Source organism: Prenolepis imparis, unplaced genomic scaffold, assembly GCF_030444845.1.
Source record: "Prenolepis imparis isolate NDT839.2.m4 unplaced genomic scaffold, iyPreImpa1.0 SCAF_1, whole genome shotgun sequence".
Classification (NCBI taxonomy): Eukaryota; Metazoa; Arthropoda; class Insecta; order Hymenoptera; family Formicidae; genus Prenolepis; species Prenolepis imparis.
Window position 1 is genome coordinate 3866901 of NW_028141159.1, and position 18221 is coordinate 3885121.

An 18221-nucleotide genomic window follows, 5' to 3' on the forward strand; every position below is an offset into this window, starting at 1 on the left:
AAAGCAAACACGCGCGCGGCAAACACGAAAGCACGACGATGTCGACTGAAATACCATCGAAAATCTGACAGCGTTAGCTAGCTCGCGTTTGCACGAGGTCAACGGGAAAATTCGGCGCAGCCCGCGTTAATGAAATTCCAGAAACTACCAGCATGGCATCGCTCTCGCGAAGTTCTTTCATTAGAGACATTCGACGGGTTCCAAAAGTGGAATAGTAATAAGGAGGGGAATCGTAAAATGCAAATATAACTCGCGTGGGCTCGAAAATATAGATATATACGCATATACACACACATATAAATATATATGCATGTATAAATATATATGCATATATAAATATATATGCATATATAAATATATATCCGTCACATAATAAGTAGGTTGTGTGTATATGGTTAATAAAACTTTTCAAAATAAAACTCATTAGCTCGAATAACCGTGCGACGATGCGATGATGCGGATTTACAAATTTGTTCCCTTTTGAATTCGAAACGCGTCGCGAAAAAAAAAAAGAAAAAACTAGGACATTGTAATTTAACAATAGCTTTATTTCGCTGGGTTAATTCGACCAACAATTGTATGTACAAATGATTCCACGAAAGCTGATATAAAAGCGTGCTATGTATGCTTAACGATTTTATTAATGAAACGCAACTCGCGAGAATTGCAATTAAATTGTCTTTCAATCGAATTGTCCGGACGAGCCTATAAAATTTTGGAGCGCGCTTTTTCGCTCGCGAATCGCGGCATGTCTTTCCTCCCTTCTTCTTCCCTCTTGGCTTTTCACGGCGTCTGTTTTGAGGGATGACCCTTTATTTGCTACGAAGCTAATTAAGGCCTACGAGCCCTAGGCGGGGCTGAGCGCGTGTCGCTGCGCTTTTAAGTACGTGGCAAAGGGAGCTAAATTGAGGGACGGCGCAGCCACCATTTACAGAACGCATCACTGACGCATCGGTCGATACGCGTTACTTCGTTTCAAAATATAATATGAATATTTTGCACGCTCGGTTGACAGTTCGGCGAAAAGGGGAGCCGGAAATAAAAAATAACCACGCCGTTGTACCTATATCACGTATAGGTGATTTGTTTGAATCTGTGTAACTTTGCAATGACGTGTCGCTCATCATCCGTCGTTCTCTCTTTTATCGATGCAATATTAAAATTTATTTTAACATAGTTTCTTTTTTATTTTTTTCTAGAAAGAAATAATTGCATAAAATATGGCGTGTTGATGCGTCTTCTGTTGATTAATTTCCTGATTCTTTTTTTCGTCATTCGTCATTTGTCATTAAAGTGTCTCGTATTGGAAGGACTGCTGAAAAAAATTCAGAACTGTTTCAAAGGGACACGCGGACGAACGGAATAATTATAATATAACATGTGTTAGCGTGCACTTTCCACATGAAAATAATCGCATAGCTGATTCCTGACATCGCGCACTTTGCCCGAGTTTGCGGTGTTATTTTACTTTAGTTCCTATGCATTCACAGTCCAGTGCGCGCTGCGACGACAATTCGCTCCGCTGGCTTCGTCGCGTTGCTTTATAAAGCAGATATAATACTGAAAATGTTGCAGAGCGGAAAATCCGCGAAGTGCTTTTTACGCTCGCTAAAGCAGGATAGTCGGTAGTCGGCACTACATCCATTGAGCGAGATTCCAACATCACTCTGGAGTCGTATTCTGTATTATTGTGTTAAAAGTGGCATAAGGTGTGAGGTCTGAATAGCTCGGTGGTAAAAGCAGTTGACCGGAAAGCAAAAGACTCGGGTCCGATCAGCCACTCGTACCACATATTTTTCTAATCCGCAAATATTGTTTTCTAATGATTATTTACTGAAAAATATACAAATGTTCTGATACAGATACATCAGTGTCTTTGCCACAAATAGATGATTGCTACGAGTGTGTCTGAATTCTCGTGTAACCCACAATTACACCCCTATATTTATTTAGAGACTGGTATAATTGAAAAAAGACTATCTTATAGAAACAAAGACATTTTGTTATATTATGTTATTAGCGATGTATCTGGGAAAAGTACAATCTTTTTTTTTCAAATTTTTAGTATTAATTTAACGGGATATTTAATTATAGCTAAACTAGGATCATTAAAATACGACGTTAAATTAAAAATTTCTATAGTGTATAAATATTAAATTTAAAAAATATAACAAACTTCCTATTATAAAATTACACATCTTACAGGAAGAGAAAAAAAGATATATTATATTATGCAAAACGCTTTAGAATCCTCAAAATATAATTTTAATGACATTTTTTGTTTATTTTGAAATTAGTTTAGCTCAAATCTCTAAAACTTAATTCCAAATTCGTTAAAGAACTTTATTTAAAAATTAATTAAGTTTTGTATGTGTGCGTTGTAGAATGCCCTACCCACATAATTTTATAATTATATTGTATAAAGAAATTGACGAACACAAGAATATTATCGAATAATAAGAGAAAAACATTGAAAAATAAAAAGCACATAAAATAAAAAAAAAAAGCGTTATTAAAAAGGTTACATCGAAAATCTCTTTTAGCGATCCCGGTGGATACATATTCCGGCTATATTTGATTATCTGAAAGAACAATCGGCGGTGTGGTTTTCATCGTTTCCTCTCGTTTTCTATTCTTCCCTCAGGAGCCTTGCCGACGCGGAAAGGTTCTCCTAACGGGGAAATCTAATTTAAGTTCTTGGTGCATAGATTTGCACCACTTTCGATTTTGCATCCCGCGGAAAACTCGAACAATAGGCATCGACGGTCTATTCAGGCAGTAATGAATTCCATACATTTTTAAGCTCGTGCACGGCATGCGCGAGCTTGTTCTCGTTCGAAAATTTTTGTAACACACGCTCCATATCATTTTACGTTTTATACGCATTTTATTATTGAAATTTTTCAAAAAATTTCCTTTTAAAAAATAACACTGGGATAACACAGTTCACGATATATATTTCATATTTAATACCATTGCATTGTAAAAATAATTCGATCAAAATGTATGATATAAAAGTGTGGATTTCTGTATTAACTTCGTGTATGTGCGTCACGCTCTAGATAACTATATTAGGAGCTCTCTATGCATTTCGGGCACCGAATCCGATGGGAATTCGCATAAACTATGGAAAGCTCGTACCCGTGTGAAATGGAGCACCGGTGTCGCGCCTCTGTTGGCCGAAAGCCAATTAAGGCTTTTGATTAGACCGTGCCGAAACTTGAACTTGGGCTTGCTTCCGTGCGACCTTCCGGCGGTGTAGTTTCTCCCCCGTTAAACCGCACAACTATCGCGTACGTTTACCATATATGTTATGTATCGTATGTGTAACGTTTGGTAAGCGTGCAACTGAGACGGAAACGCCAGTCTCGGTCACGTTAGTTTCCGCAAATTTAAAGACGCTCAAGTTTTCGTCGTCCGCATCGTTACCGGATTTCGCTGCGATATTTACGAAACTAATAATAAGTCCGCGCGCTCATTTGCATTCTCGTGCACTGAAATTTCTATATATTCGAAACTATAACCCCCTCGAGCGTCGCATTATCGAAGAGATAGAATTTAGTTCAAAATTGCACGAGTCTTTATGGTCGTTATGGTTTACTCATCGAACTGATTCAATGTATGGAAGGATAATCTCGAAATATGCAACACGTTTGCATTTTTGAGGGATATAAATTGTTGAGCTCTTTCGATATTTACATGAAAATTTATAACAGCTCGTTCTTGTCTATTAAATTTTAAAATTACGCATTTCGATAAACATTCGACATGACGTATAGATAGATATCAGTAAAGTTAAAAAAAATTAATCATTAAAACTTTTATTATACGTCTTCGTATTCTTCGTATCTATTATTATATCTATTCGCCTATATTATCGATACTGAATAAGATTCTCGACAATGAATATACAAAATATATACATATATATTAGTATGTATATGTATTTATGCAGGATAGCGCACGGATAATCTAATTGAAATACTAAGGTATTTCAATTAGCTATTGATTTATACTATACACTATTATTCCACGAAACAGGGAACCAGTCGATTCTATTCTAAATAGCGCATATATAATTCTGAGAAATGGTAAAATTGCGAATATCGAAAATTAATCGCGCCACACAATCTATAAAGAGCGAAATTTTATAGAAACGCAGAGAGATCAGGCGAATTGATAAAAACGCGTATTTCCATCAGGTATTTGAAGTAAAATCGTCGACTAAGAACTTCTTTAAATTTATTATTCGGCGTGATCGGTATGGGATGAAGCGAGGATCGATAGTGTACTTTGGTTGCGGTGCGCGATGTGATCAAAGTTACCTGATAGTCGCCGTAAACCCTTTCCGGGTCAATGAAGCTTCAAACTTTTTTACCAGATAAGAGCTGCATCGCCTTTCAACGTGTTTCACGAAGGGGTCGCGATCTTTTACGTGAATTAAGTACACTTCGTTGTAGAGAGGTAAATGTGTCAAAAGAATATTCGCGCACATGTAATGTGCCTGTCTGTTATTATATCCGGTAAATAGCAGGATACGTAACACAAGAATATATCAGATATATGTGAGAAATTTATTTATCAGTAAATAAATTTATTTCACAAAAAAACCTCTACAATATATAAATATTTTAAAAAATTGGGGATAGTTCTTAAAAATTGTATTATAGCTTTGTCCATGTATCGCACGGTCATCTCTCATCATGTGAGATATAAATTTAGTCCCACCATATTACGTCACACATTAATGGTTTTCGATATGAGTTTTATATATATCGATGAAAATACTAACAGAAAATGATATAAAATTAGAATAACCTTATAATAGTTAAAAAAATTATTAATTAAATGTACAAGTTTATAAAAGTGCAGAAAGTTATTGCGAGTCTCTATTGATGTGTCTTTAAATTAAATCGCACGAACGGCTTTGTATATTCTACTAGAGCGCATTATTACATTTTCAAGCCAAGTGTTGGAAACGGCAACACCAGCATTCGCATTACAATTCACCGGCGCTGCCGGCTATCGAGCTCAACAACTTGAGTCAAGCAGATGGCAGGGATCAAGCGTCTCTCTCGCAACCCTCGTAGAAGCGCCGCGCGACGCGTTGGTCCGCGAGAGAAGTCTTTTCTCGAGAAGACGAAAGCAACGACGTCGCGCTGCACGACAGGGTATCCTGTTTACAGCATGATCAAAGTTACATCGTAGGCGGTGTATATATTCTTCGTGGATCAATGGAGCTTCGAGAGAGCCTCGGAGCACGCCTCCGCTCTTCGGCATCCTCCCTTCCGTCTGCCGTCGAGTCCTCTGTTTTGCTCTCCTTCTCTCGCCTCTGCTTAACAGATACACACACATATACACACGTACACACACACACACACACACACACACACACACACACACACACACACACACACACACACACACACCTATACATACACGTACACATACATAGAGCGAACACACGTGCGATCTTCGGTCCAGAGCTTCTCTCGCGAACGCTCCGTCGAGCTTTTCTCGCAGCAACGCATTGACGCACAATCACTCTTGTTCCTGAGGCGGTTCAATCGGCGATGCAAATTTCGTACACTCCACGGTGACAATAACCTGTCCTACGTAAATGATTCAAGTGCCCATTACTCGTCCTGGGAAAGTAAGGACAAGAGGAACAAAATTTATATATGTGTATATTTTAAAATAGGCTCAGTTAAATTTGTGTATTTCGGCAAATTTTATTCTTCTATCTTTATATCGTCCATTATATATTATATATTTTATATATATACACAAATATATATGTATGTATTTTCTGCAATTATATCTCATATTACTCGGATGATTTTAAATACTAAAACAATATTTGCCATGAGATAATTATTTTTCATAATTTTTACTGCGAAGATTTCCAAAATTTAATAGGTACAGCGCACGAAATGTCATTTTGATATTTGTCAAGAATCAAGAATCGGGATGCCGGGGCACGCAGGCATCTCTCTTTCTTTCTCTTTCTTTCTCTTTCTTTTGTCTTGCACGAAACCGTCTCGGGGACGATGTGTTAGCGTGATAATAATTTTCGACGCTCCCCTCGACGTTTGACTGGTGGAGTCCAGGAGAAAAAACACTAACAGGACGTCGATCACGGAAGCTGACTGATAGACTTGGTTGACTTTCCGGAAAATTTACCGAGCAAGCAAAGGAAGTGATAGAAAGACTGCTTAACAGAGACAGTTTTATGGCGATGGTGTGGCATGAGCTAGTTTAGGCTACTTCCGAGTGCAACGACGGAAATGAAAAATGCCGTTGAGTAACAGCGCTGCTTTAACTTTGCCATTACGTTACGAGATGAATGCACTCGAAGGGAATAAAGGTCCTCGGTCGAATGAGAATATTATTCCTCGTGATTTCGCCTTTTGTGCGTATTTTTCGTAAAGAATGTCATGGTATTTACCGAATGACGCTTATTTATTAGGATGCTTATTTACTCTTTCTCTTCATCTTTTCTCTTCTACGAAAAGGTACAACCAAGGAATGCTAAGTAAACGATCTTGGAGTGAATGTGAAAAAAGTCCCAGATATATCTTTGAAATATTTTTTAAGAGAATTTCTGAACCCATTTAGTTAACGCATTTAGATCTTTCATACTTACAAATTAATATATGACACGTTTTTTAAAAATATTTTTGCAATTTTTCACAGTAAAAAGATGTGTATTGCGATGCGAGAGATATCGCGTCGCGGCTAACATTCAACGCAAACATTGCGTTGCATCATTACCTCACACGCGTTAATATCGTTAACTACGCGCAACATAGGTACTTACAGGTAAACGATAATGCACGCACGTATGGCAGTCTTGCCGAGCCAAGAGTCATCGTCGCGCGAGAGAATGCAATTGCATGCTATGCGAGCAAATGCACATTCCGCGAGCATGTCATGGTATGTGCCACTACGCCAGATGGACACAGTAATGTTTGTCTTTATGGAAACTACCGCACGTATCGCGACACGTCGACCTACCTCATCGCGACGATAAAGACAGTATGTTCGCAAACGTAATCCGGTAGTGTAACGAAAGCTGCTTATTTCTGTGCACAATTCTGATGATTTTGAAATTTCGACAGCAATTCCCTCGAATTTATTTTTTTCTAATGACAGATTCAAAACATAAGTGCAGCGAGTCCGCAATTTGTACTTTAATTGTAAATTTACTTTAAACATGAAGTAAGTCTTAAATGAGTCGCTTATTTTGAAATCGATGCATATTAAATTCACTCTTTAAAACATTATAAATTCTAATGATTTGTTGAATAATCACAATAATAAAATTCCCGAAAACAATATACATATATGTATATATATTGCACATTTTAGAATTATTACACTTGTGGATTTTGAATCCCTCTCTCTTATATCGATGCACACAATAAACTGCTACCAACACGAAAATCTTTATAAGATTTGAACTATCCCGTTTAGTACGAGGGACGTGTCGAAAAGCTCGGGATTGCGAGAGTTAATCGAGCTGTCGTCCACACGTGACCCACAGTTATGGTGGTGTGGGTTTCCACGATTAGATATACATTACTATATGGATAAGGGCTTGGAGTGTGTGTGCCATGATACCCACGCGTGAATACTCGGGTGGGCGAATTTACGCCGGTATTCAAGAGGGCTGCCATTCATAGCGTGGATTCTGCAGGGTGCCTGGAAGACTTAAACGGTCGAGACGATGAGGATGACGTCGGGGCTGTAAAAACCGCCCCTGACGCCGCGCGTGCGTGTTCTATAAAAGTAATCCTATTTATCCGGTATATAAGTTTATTGAAAGTTGCTCCCTTCGAGGTCGAGCAAGAGACTAGGTAAAGGATTATAAAGAATCTCAACGATAATGACAATGTGATTATAAATTTCTGAAATATATTTTTCAGTTTTTCACGGAGGTACATTTATTCAAAAACTTTTCTCAAAAATATACTCTTAATATAAAATTCATAAACATTCTTGTGAAGATATATGACTATAGGTTTTAAATGATTGTACAAATAATTTGTACAAATTTATACAAATTGAATCGATCGTATAAAAAAGATGGTTTTCGATTAAATAATTAATATAAAAACTTGATCATATTTATATTAAACAATTTTCGAAACGTTCTACAAAATTGATCCCTGCTGCTAAAAATTTGTTTTCGATCATCTTTCTTTTTGCAGAATTATTTTTTTTAAATAATAATACTCGCATTTTCTGTGCATTGTATAGATACTGTGTAGCAGAGTCGTTCATTCTTTATTGCGATCAGTATTTTTACATTGTCGCATGTCGTCAGCAATGACGTGGGCAGAAAAATATCGCAGCCCCGCACACGTGTCGATTATACACACGCGTAGATAAGCATATGATCAGTTCTTATAAAGACTGTCGTCTATGGCGATACTTTCTGCAAGACTTCGTCAACGGTGGCAGTGTTGAAGCGACGAAAAGAAACCGGCTATCCATTCATATCGGTGCATATTTTGATAAAATGGCCTTTATGCTACAGTCCGTATAAGCTATATTTTAACTATATATATATATATATATATATACATTTATAGTTGGATTTTACTCTCTTTTCTACTGGATTCTTGTTTTCTCTGTGATTTTTCTCGCAACTTGATCTCATTAATCTAAATCGACCAAATAAAACCATCTTTCTCTGTAATTCTTTTGTAAAGTTCCATTAAAAAACCCATTCTCAGCTTGGTAATAACATCATCTGCAGTGATGAAAAGCCGCCTTTCGTACATGTGCCTTTCGTGCCTTCGTGCCTTTTGATGAAATATAAAAGACTAATCTCGCTCATAAAGAAAATTTTCAAGAATAGCAGTAGTATATGCGTGCTTGTAATTTCTTCAATAAGTTGTTTATCATTGCTTATGTATATATTCGGGACCCGTTTTCTTTTGTAGCGACTTAAACTGTCAAACTTAAACCTTCAGATACTTCCTTGTTGAACTCGACATCTACGATGATACTTTTTAATAGTTAAGTCAACAATAGTGACAAACTTTCTTACAAAGTAGCATTGTTATCCTTCTTTCCTTCTTTCTTTTTCTTCTTTTTTCTTTCTTTCCTTTTCTTTTTTACATTTTATGTTTGACAATGAAAAATATGTCACATCAATTGCTAAACAATTGAAATATTTTATTCTATGCTTTTGGCAAATTTTCTCGTTCTCCTTTTTCATTTATGTTAATTTATTTAATCCTATTTATGTATTAATTTGCTTGCACAGATTGCTAATTCGGATTCTAATTTTGTTTCTCTATATTTGATAGAAAAAGAGAGAGATAGAGATAAGCCTCTAATAATTTACATGGAAGACACAAGAGATAATTTTGAAAATATCACGCATCAAATAACAATTACTTTTATCGTACAATATATATAATTTGCAACTTCTCGTCGAAAATCTCCTCGTTAATTCTATTTGCTAGATTTTGGAAATTAAATGGCACATGCATCGAGATTGATTTCGTTTTGTTCATTTGCAAAGCTCATTTTCCCAGGTTGATGTTAATTTTCAGAAATTCATTAGCAGGTACGAAAGATAATCCTGCTTATATGGTTCGTAACTTCGTGCTCTTCAGCTGTTCTCAACACATGTTTATTTTTCACCGTTAACAATTTGACCGCTGTAGCAGTTTAATTCGAGCGATAAAACAGCTTAATAATACCCACCGAATAAACTATTGTAAGCTATAAATGGAGCTTTATCGGGAGTAACGCTAAAATAGGTGGGAAAGTTGTGGAACTATCATTCGAAATGAGATTCATGCTCGTTACATGCTTTCGCGAGATATATGCGATCCATTAAATTATATGCAAATGGCAGACCTCCCTCCTCTTCCCTTCATATGCGGATGTACGTAAGACAGAACAAGGTGGAAGAAAAATATAATGCTGCATAAACTTGCGAGATATAAGTATAACGGCAAGTGAGAAATAGCACGTATAACATTCTAGTAGCCTGTTCATTTACCTACATAACTTAGTAACTGATGTGGTCTTTCCCGAGTATATATTAGAACGAATAAAAAGGAATGGCTATATATTACAATATTTCCAATTTACGTCAGATTATTATTAACTCTTTAGCACAATTTTTGATTTAAATAAGTTTTTTGTAAAATATAGCTCTCGTGTTAAATACTACACAAAGCCATTTTTCGAATATTTATTTCTTATCCACATAAGAGTAAAATACACGTATGTCATGTATTAGTTACAAGATATTCTATACGGTTCCGGCTTCTTCATCCTTGGGAAAACCCATTAATACAAGTTGCGGTGCACACGAGAATTGCGACGCACGTGCCTCGCTTGTTAGTTTTCCCTAAGTTCCACTCCGGTTTTACGTATGCCTCATTAATTACTGCCATCGTCTTGCAGCACTCGGCTAAATGGCCGCAGCACGATTCGACGGAGTCCGCTTATTACTGCTACGCTCCTTGCCGTCGCTCATTCAAGAAGTTCAAGTCTCAAACCGTATTATTTCCGTGCGAAGGATCGCTAAAAGAGATTCACGCTTATCCGTCCTTTGGCGGTGCTATTGATTTTTTCAATTCATTAATATTTCCCTGAGCGGCGGCGCTGCCTTTCGAAGCGAAAATTGGCCGATAACGCATTGCCGAGTATTTTATCATATTTTACGCGATAGCATTTTGCGATCACAAATTTGCGCTCGTTGCCATCAAAGTGGCTAATTAAACGGGGGCTTTGATTTATTTTTCTATTCTCATAGTGGGCATCCGATAAATCGTTCATCAGGCTATATCACCACGGGGAATGCAACGGTAAATTACTTTTTAAGCCGCATAATTAATTGCAGCCCTAATAATTCGGCTTGTTTACATGGTGCGCGTAGTCAAATGTGCGTCATGCGTCCTACGTTGCAAAATTTGTGATTAATCAACGCCCGCGCGATATCCCTCCCATAGTAGTGCATAACCAGAAACATCGGATTGATATGTGCGTAATGCATTTGACTAACCTGATAACATTAATTTCATTTTTGTAGAATGTGTTCATGTTACTCTCGGAATACTCTCTGTATAACGCCCGCTTGAAAATTATTAATTCGTAGGTGTAAGTAGGCGTAAATAATTAATATACAGTGTCCACAGTCACTACCGTGTTCTAATCAAAGTGTAGATATATTAGCAACAATTAAATTTAAATTTTTATGTTAAAATATATACGATTTCCCCGAGTCGTAATAAATTTTGATCCTTTTTGTCTATTTATTTAAAAAAAAAATGAGATAGAAACTTATTTTATTTCAAATACGCGAATCGTCAAACGTTTAATGATAATTTTATAAAACTTAAACTCCACGTAAACAAAAGACACCGTATTAATATTATTCGGACGCATAATATTCTCTTGTCAACCTAAACGATCTAGAGTTTCATACAAATCGATTACGTGTTTACTGGCTGACGGGATTCGCAATATGATTGATACCATCAAGTGATGAATTTTGCAAGGAAGTTCCGACCCTCATATCTCGATACTGCTCGAACACGGAATATTAATGTCCCTAAGGAGAAGACGAAGGGAGAGTCGGAATGATTGCGAAATATTCGGATCTGGCGAAGGACCGGCGTGTCAGTCCTGCACGATACGCGGTATATATTTCACGCGGCGTAGGGTATATTTGTCGCGACCTCATACGATACAACACATACCTCGGCCGGTTCTCAATGGACGCACGTGCGCCGAATTCGGCCGACGGCCATTATTCTCCCTACTCGGACACAATCCTGTTGCATTTCGTATTCGGCTGCAGCGCGAGGCGGCGGCGACGCACATCGTCCTGAAATCCAAACTTGATCCCGCAGCAGCACGTGCTGGAATACAATTTGGCCCGAGTCGAGTAGAGAATGCACTCTCACGCCCGGATTTGTCCAAGGATTAAAGTAGTTTACTCGGTTGTCGTTCAGCCGCGATAGATCGGAACCGAAGTGGACCAAGTGCGACTCCGGACTCCGGACGGCTTCCGAGTTCGTGCCCAACTCTCCGCCAACGTTTATGCAAGTTGCGAGCTCGCCAACTTTATAATCGCCAGAATGCATTAATCTACCCACCCAAAGCATTAGAGTTACCATAAGTGATCGATTACGAGCGATTAGAGAACATAATTTGTAATTGAAAGGTAATTGAATGAAAAAAAATTATAAAGTTAAAGTTAAATATTCTACATTTCTCTCTTTAACAAATAAAAGATACTATCCGAATGTAACATAACGGAAACATTTCCGTTTTATATATATTCCTCTTTTTGTATTTTATACATTTTTATATTTCACATTTTATTTTTACGTGAAATAGTTGAAATATTTTTGTTCAAAATAGAGCACAGTTCTTTCGAAAAGAGGGGGAAACTCATATACGATGATTGGACATTTTTGTTTACATATTCACGATGTATTGACAAGACGTAAAACATGCACGAATATAAGATTTTCAGATATCAATACGAATCAGTCGATAATCGAGCGCAAAGACAAGATTGAATAAATTACGCTTTTCGGTAAAAGATTAACCCTCTTTTAAAACAATATACATATATAGGTCAATGGAATATTGTACATATCTCTATATGTGCGACTATCTTGTGTTATGCAGTATTTGACAACAGCTTGTTGTTTTATTTTTCAAAAGAGAAATCCGTGTATACATCCGCGCACATACATATTTATAAGGTTTTTGGATATCAATACACAAATCAGTTGATGAACAAGCACATAAATAAGATGAAATAAATGAATACTACGAACAAAATACAAGCAATAACAAGTATCTAATCATTAAGTATAAAAACAGTAAATCATGTAACGAGATATAGAAGTTAAGAATGAATGTCTGACTTTATGTAGCTATAACTACTGCATAATTTCTTATATTAGAGTTTTAAGATGAAACATATGAATACTACGAATAAAATACAAGCAATAACAAGTATCCAATCATTAAATATAAAAAAAAGTAAATTATGTAACGAGATATGGAAGTTGAGAATGAATGTCTGACTATATGTAGCTATGACTACTGCATAATTTCTTATATTAGAGTTTTGAGATGAAACATATGAATACTACGAATAAAATACAAGAAATAACAAGTATCCAATCATTAAATATAAAAAAAACATAAATTATGTAACGAGATATGGAAGTTGAGAATGAATGTCTGACTATATGTAGCTATAACTACTGCATAATTTCTTATATTAGAGTTTTGAGATGAAACATATAAATACTACGAATAAAATACAAGCAATAACAAGTATCCAATCATTAAATATAAAAAAAATAAATTATGTAACGAGATATGGAAGTTGAGAATGAATGTCTGACTATATGTAGCTATAACTACTGCATAATTTTTTATATTAGAGTTTTGAGATGAAACGTATGAATACTACGAATAAAATACAAGCAATAACAAGTATCCAATCATTAAATATAATAAAAAGTAAATCATGTAACGAGATGAAAGTTAGGAAAGAATGTCTGACTATATGTAGCTATAACTACTGCATAATTTTTTATATTAGAGTTTTGAGATGAAACATATGAATACTATGAATAAAATACAAGCAATAACAAGTATCCAATCATTAAATATAAAAAAAGTAAATTATGTAACGAGATATGGAAGTTGAGAATGAATGTCTGACTATATGTAGCTATAACTACTGCATAATTTTTTATATTAGAGTTTTGAGATGAAACATATGAATACTATGAATAAAATACAAGCAATAACAAGTATCCAATAATTAAATATAAAAAAAGTAAATTATGTAACGAGATATGGAAGTTGAGAATGAATGTCTGACTATATGTAGCTATAACTACTGCATAATTTCTTATATTAGAGTTTTGAGATGAAACATATGAATACTACGAATAAAATACAAGCAATAACAAGTATCCAATCATTAAATATAAAAAAAGTAAATTATGTAACGAGATATGGAAGTTGAGAATGAATGTCTGACTATATGTAGCTATAACTACTGCATAATTTTTTATATTAGAGTTTTGAGATGAAACGTATGAATACTACGAATAAAATACAAGCAATAACAAGTATCCAATCATTAAATATAATTAAAAGTAAATCATGTAACGAGATGAAAGTTAGGAAAGAATGTCTGACTATATGTAGCTATAACTACTGCATAATTTTTTATATTAGAGTTTTGAGATGAAACATATGAATACTATGAATAAAATACAAGCAATAACAAGTATCCAATCATTAAATATAAAAAAAAGTAAATTACTACGCTTCTCGGTGAAAGACGAAAAGAAAGATTAATATGTATCGTTGGAATATTGTACGCATCTCTATCCCTCTATATACGCGACTATCTCATGTTTATAATAACGTGCTATATTTGACAACAGCTGGTTGTATTTCATATTCCAATATAATGACATGCATGCATAATATTTGCAATGCATTACATACAATATATAAATGTTTTAAATACGAGAGAATAATTACGTATTTTTAGCGATTATATTATTATTCAAAATATATGTGATATCCAGAATATATACACGGGATCTTTTTAATAGCGAAATATTGAAAATAATTTTATAAATCGATAAAAGCTAATGGCTTGATTAGTTACAATAGTATTACAAAATATATATGTCCCACTATAGCATCGTAATGAATCAAATTTAATCCGATTTATGAACAAATATATCTATAATCTGAGACTGGTATTACATGATTCATTTATTAATACGCGTTTATTAAAACAAAACACGAAAAAGTACACGTGTAATTTTATCAAGATCTCCATGAATAATTGCTTTTTGATTCAAACATTCAAACTATTTACTTGAGAACGAACATAAAGAGCAAAAATATGTTTCGGGCATTGTTTACCCTATCTGTTGTATCAGGAATAATTAAATCGCCTCTTGTTGTTTTTTCCCGAGAAAAAAACCTCTTGTCGAGACACGTAGCGAGAATCTTTCCCCTCGTATCTCTTCGTAAATACGCTTTGACAAGGGTCGCTATTATTTGTAGCTCGCACCCTCCGGAATAACGCAGAACTCTGACTGATATTCGATTTTTTTCATTCTTTGTCGCAGAGAGCCTTTGCGGGCAGCACGAGAAACGCTTATTGAATCACCTGCTGGTAAATTACAACACCTTGGAGCGGCCGGTCGCGAATGAGAGCGAACCGCTGGAGGTGAAGTTCGGCATCACTCTGCAGCAAATCATCGACGTGGTAAGTCATTGAACTTTCTTTACGTCACATATTTTAAATTCATTATACCTTTGCGCAACATGAAAAAAAAAAACATATTGTACTTATTTATAGTATAATAGCAGATTCATGGAAGGAATATTGTGTCTGATTACGCGTGTATAATACATTAGTTTAATATATTTCTATATTTCTATATATTTAATAGAAATGTAGGAATAATATAAACGAGATGCCACTATTTTTTAAATATTGTACTCACATAATTAAATGAGCGTATATAGTTTAGTGTACAACTTCCAAGCGCTTCTCTAATCTGATTATTCCACAACTCTTTAGTAACTTGAATATGAAATGATTATAGTCAGAACCTAAATTTGATAGTGAATAATTACATTGCGCAACAGCGGATAGCGCAACCGCTAACAAAGTCGATTATCTGAAGCATACTTAAGATTAGCACGATTGCGGATATGCTCCGAATCTTAAAGGTGAATATCCATTATAAGGTGGTTATTCTGGCAGCCTTTGCGTGTGAATCCTCGAGATAAAAAGTGCCAAGATTAGCCGCTCAAGTTTTTGCACGCCAAAATATCGGGCTTATCTAAATGAGAGCGCGGTTAACAGGGGGACGAATGAGGCAAGATTGCATTACATTCTCCATCTTCGCTCCTTCTTACCGCGACTATTTACCTCCACCGTCATTATGTACAGAGCTCCCTATACACGCAATATATAGCGCGGACATTAAAACGGTTCCGAAAGAAAGATGTAAAAACGCGTCCGTAATAAAATGTTCTCTCAAAACAAAAAAAATCCAACCTAGAGCGTCATTAATTCTGTATTTAAGGAGATTTTGGTCTGCAAGATGTTTCGAGAAAAAGTGTATACGAAATTTTTTACGCGAATTATTTCTCAAATTTCAAGGAGAGAAACGAAATTGTATGCAGTCCAATTTTACTCGAGAAATAAAAATTATTAAGCAAACAAATTTATAGTATAAATAAAAAATGCATTACAAAATGCATTTAATTCGAAATACTTGGCCTGGACAAACACTTTGTGAAAAGCGTCGAAGCAAATATCACTTCTTGGCAGGAAAAATATTATTTTTTGCGCGCTTCGTCGAATGTAAATAAATTCTATCCTTGCAGCGCTTTTTGTTTTTGTAGTAATCGAATATAAATTAATTTTTTAATTAATTTTTTACTGATACCCTTAATTACTTTTCGTATTTAATTTTTGATGCATGCATATGATAACGAGTAAGTTTGAAATTGCAGACACATCAAATAATCCCCAAAAAGTTAGAAAATCATCGATATTATTCTAGTCCAGTGAGGGTTATCGTGACCCGTATAAAATCCCGATTGATCAATATTTAATGGATGTATAACGAATGAACGGCATTCAAGCGTTCGCGTTAAGGATTTATGACGCGAAAGCTTTTCCACTCTTCGATCACAATTATAAATTGGCCGAAGGAAGTATATCGAGGTATACTCGCAATCCACTTCGATCCTTGTCAGTTTGGGGAAGGGAATAGAAATAATATATAACCCGAATTAAAGAAATCTATCAGATCTATTTTCTGTCAAAACATTCGCATGGTCGGCGTTGACTACCGAGGGAATATATCCGTCACACTGAGCCTCTCTCTTCCGTTACAGGCTTCTAATGTTTTACTCGCAACGTGAAGATTGTGAACTTCTATTTCTCAAACGTGCTTCATCTGCACGGTTAAAGTTTATTCGAATATTTCGCTTTCTAGATAGAATCCCTCCGGCTATAATATAATAGATCTTTAGTACACAACTCGATTATAGAAAGTACATGCTGTATCTATAGCAACACACCGCGCTAGCTCTTTTTTTATTTATTCGCAAAGGATGTGATTATCTGGATAATAATAACGCGCGACACAGTTTATCTTTTTTGTATTCAGTCTCATGTATTGTTATAACTGTCATTATTATACTGCATAGTTTTTCTTTTAGAAGTCTATATGATCTGATATATATTTCCAGTATGTGCGTGCGTGTGCGTGTGTGTGTGTGTGTATGTGTGTGTGGTATGGGTGGGTGTAGGTGTGTAAAAACAAAAGGCTACTATGTGTTCTAGACGTTAAGAGCGCGGATGTTTCCGAGACGGGGCTCTCTTTCTTTCTTTCTAGCAAAACATATTCCATTACATCTCCCGCTTGGCACTCTTGTATCAGCGTCGTCGTTTCGCTAAGTCGCATAGCTCAAACTGACTGAGGTTTTTGCCGTGGCCTCTGCTTTTCAAAGTATCGTTGCCTCTGGAAACGACGGGCATCTCTTTCTTATCCGGCGCAAAACTGTTACAAGAAACTCGGCAACCTCTTAATGAATTAATTCATAAATCCCAGTATCAAAATATTCACTACGTCTCAAGTTTCTTTTGATGTTGTACGAATAAGATCTTTGAACTATTTTTTCTATAGTTGACACAATATTCATTATTTGATATTTTATTATTAAAATGCTATCATAAATATTTTGGATGATTGAATGACATTCTTTTAAATTCAAGTTATTTAAATTTCGATTGTTTAATTTTCAATTTTCACGCAAAAAAAATTTAATAATATAAACATTTATTTTGTCATTATTATTAAATTGCAAATTAGTTGAATTAGGTAAATCGAATGCAAACAGATTAACACGCAATTGTTTAAAAACTATATAAATATAATAAAAATTTTTAGTATGCAAAACGAATCGTGGTTGTGTTTTATAGTATTATTTTTCTAATTATTTTTCATGAAATCTACTCAGTTGTAAATAAGATTACACGAGTGCATGACTTTAGTAGTAAATTTTATCTAAAGTTGTATTAATATTTTAATTTAATTAGTCTACTGTGATAACAATGATGAGTAGAAAAAAATACGGCATAGCGTGGAGAGACAGTCAGT

General features: G+C 35.3%; 1 protein-coding gene across 8 annotated transcripts in view; it reads left to right on the top strand.

Moving 5' to 3' along the window:
• The window catches only part of Nachralpha6 (nicotinic acetylcholine receptor alpha6), a 235468-nt gene that overhangs the window by 51533 nt on the left and 165714 nt on the right, over nt 1-18221 (top strand). For all 8 annotated transcript variants that reach the window (XM_083049565.1, XM_083049506.1, XM_083049541.1 and 5 more), the window contains exon 3: nt 15165-15304. In XM_083049565.1, the coding sequence (XP_082905691.1) occupies nt 15165-15304 (140 nt within the window). The remainder of the gene's footprint in view (nt 1-15164; nt 15305-18221) is intronic.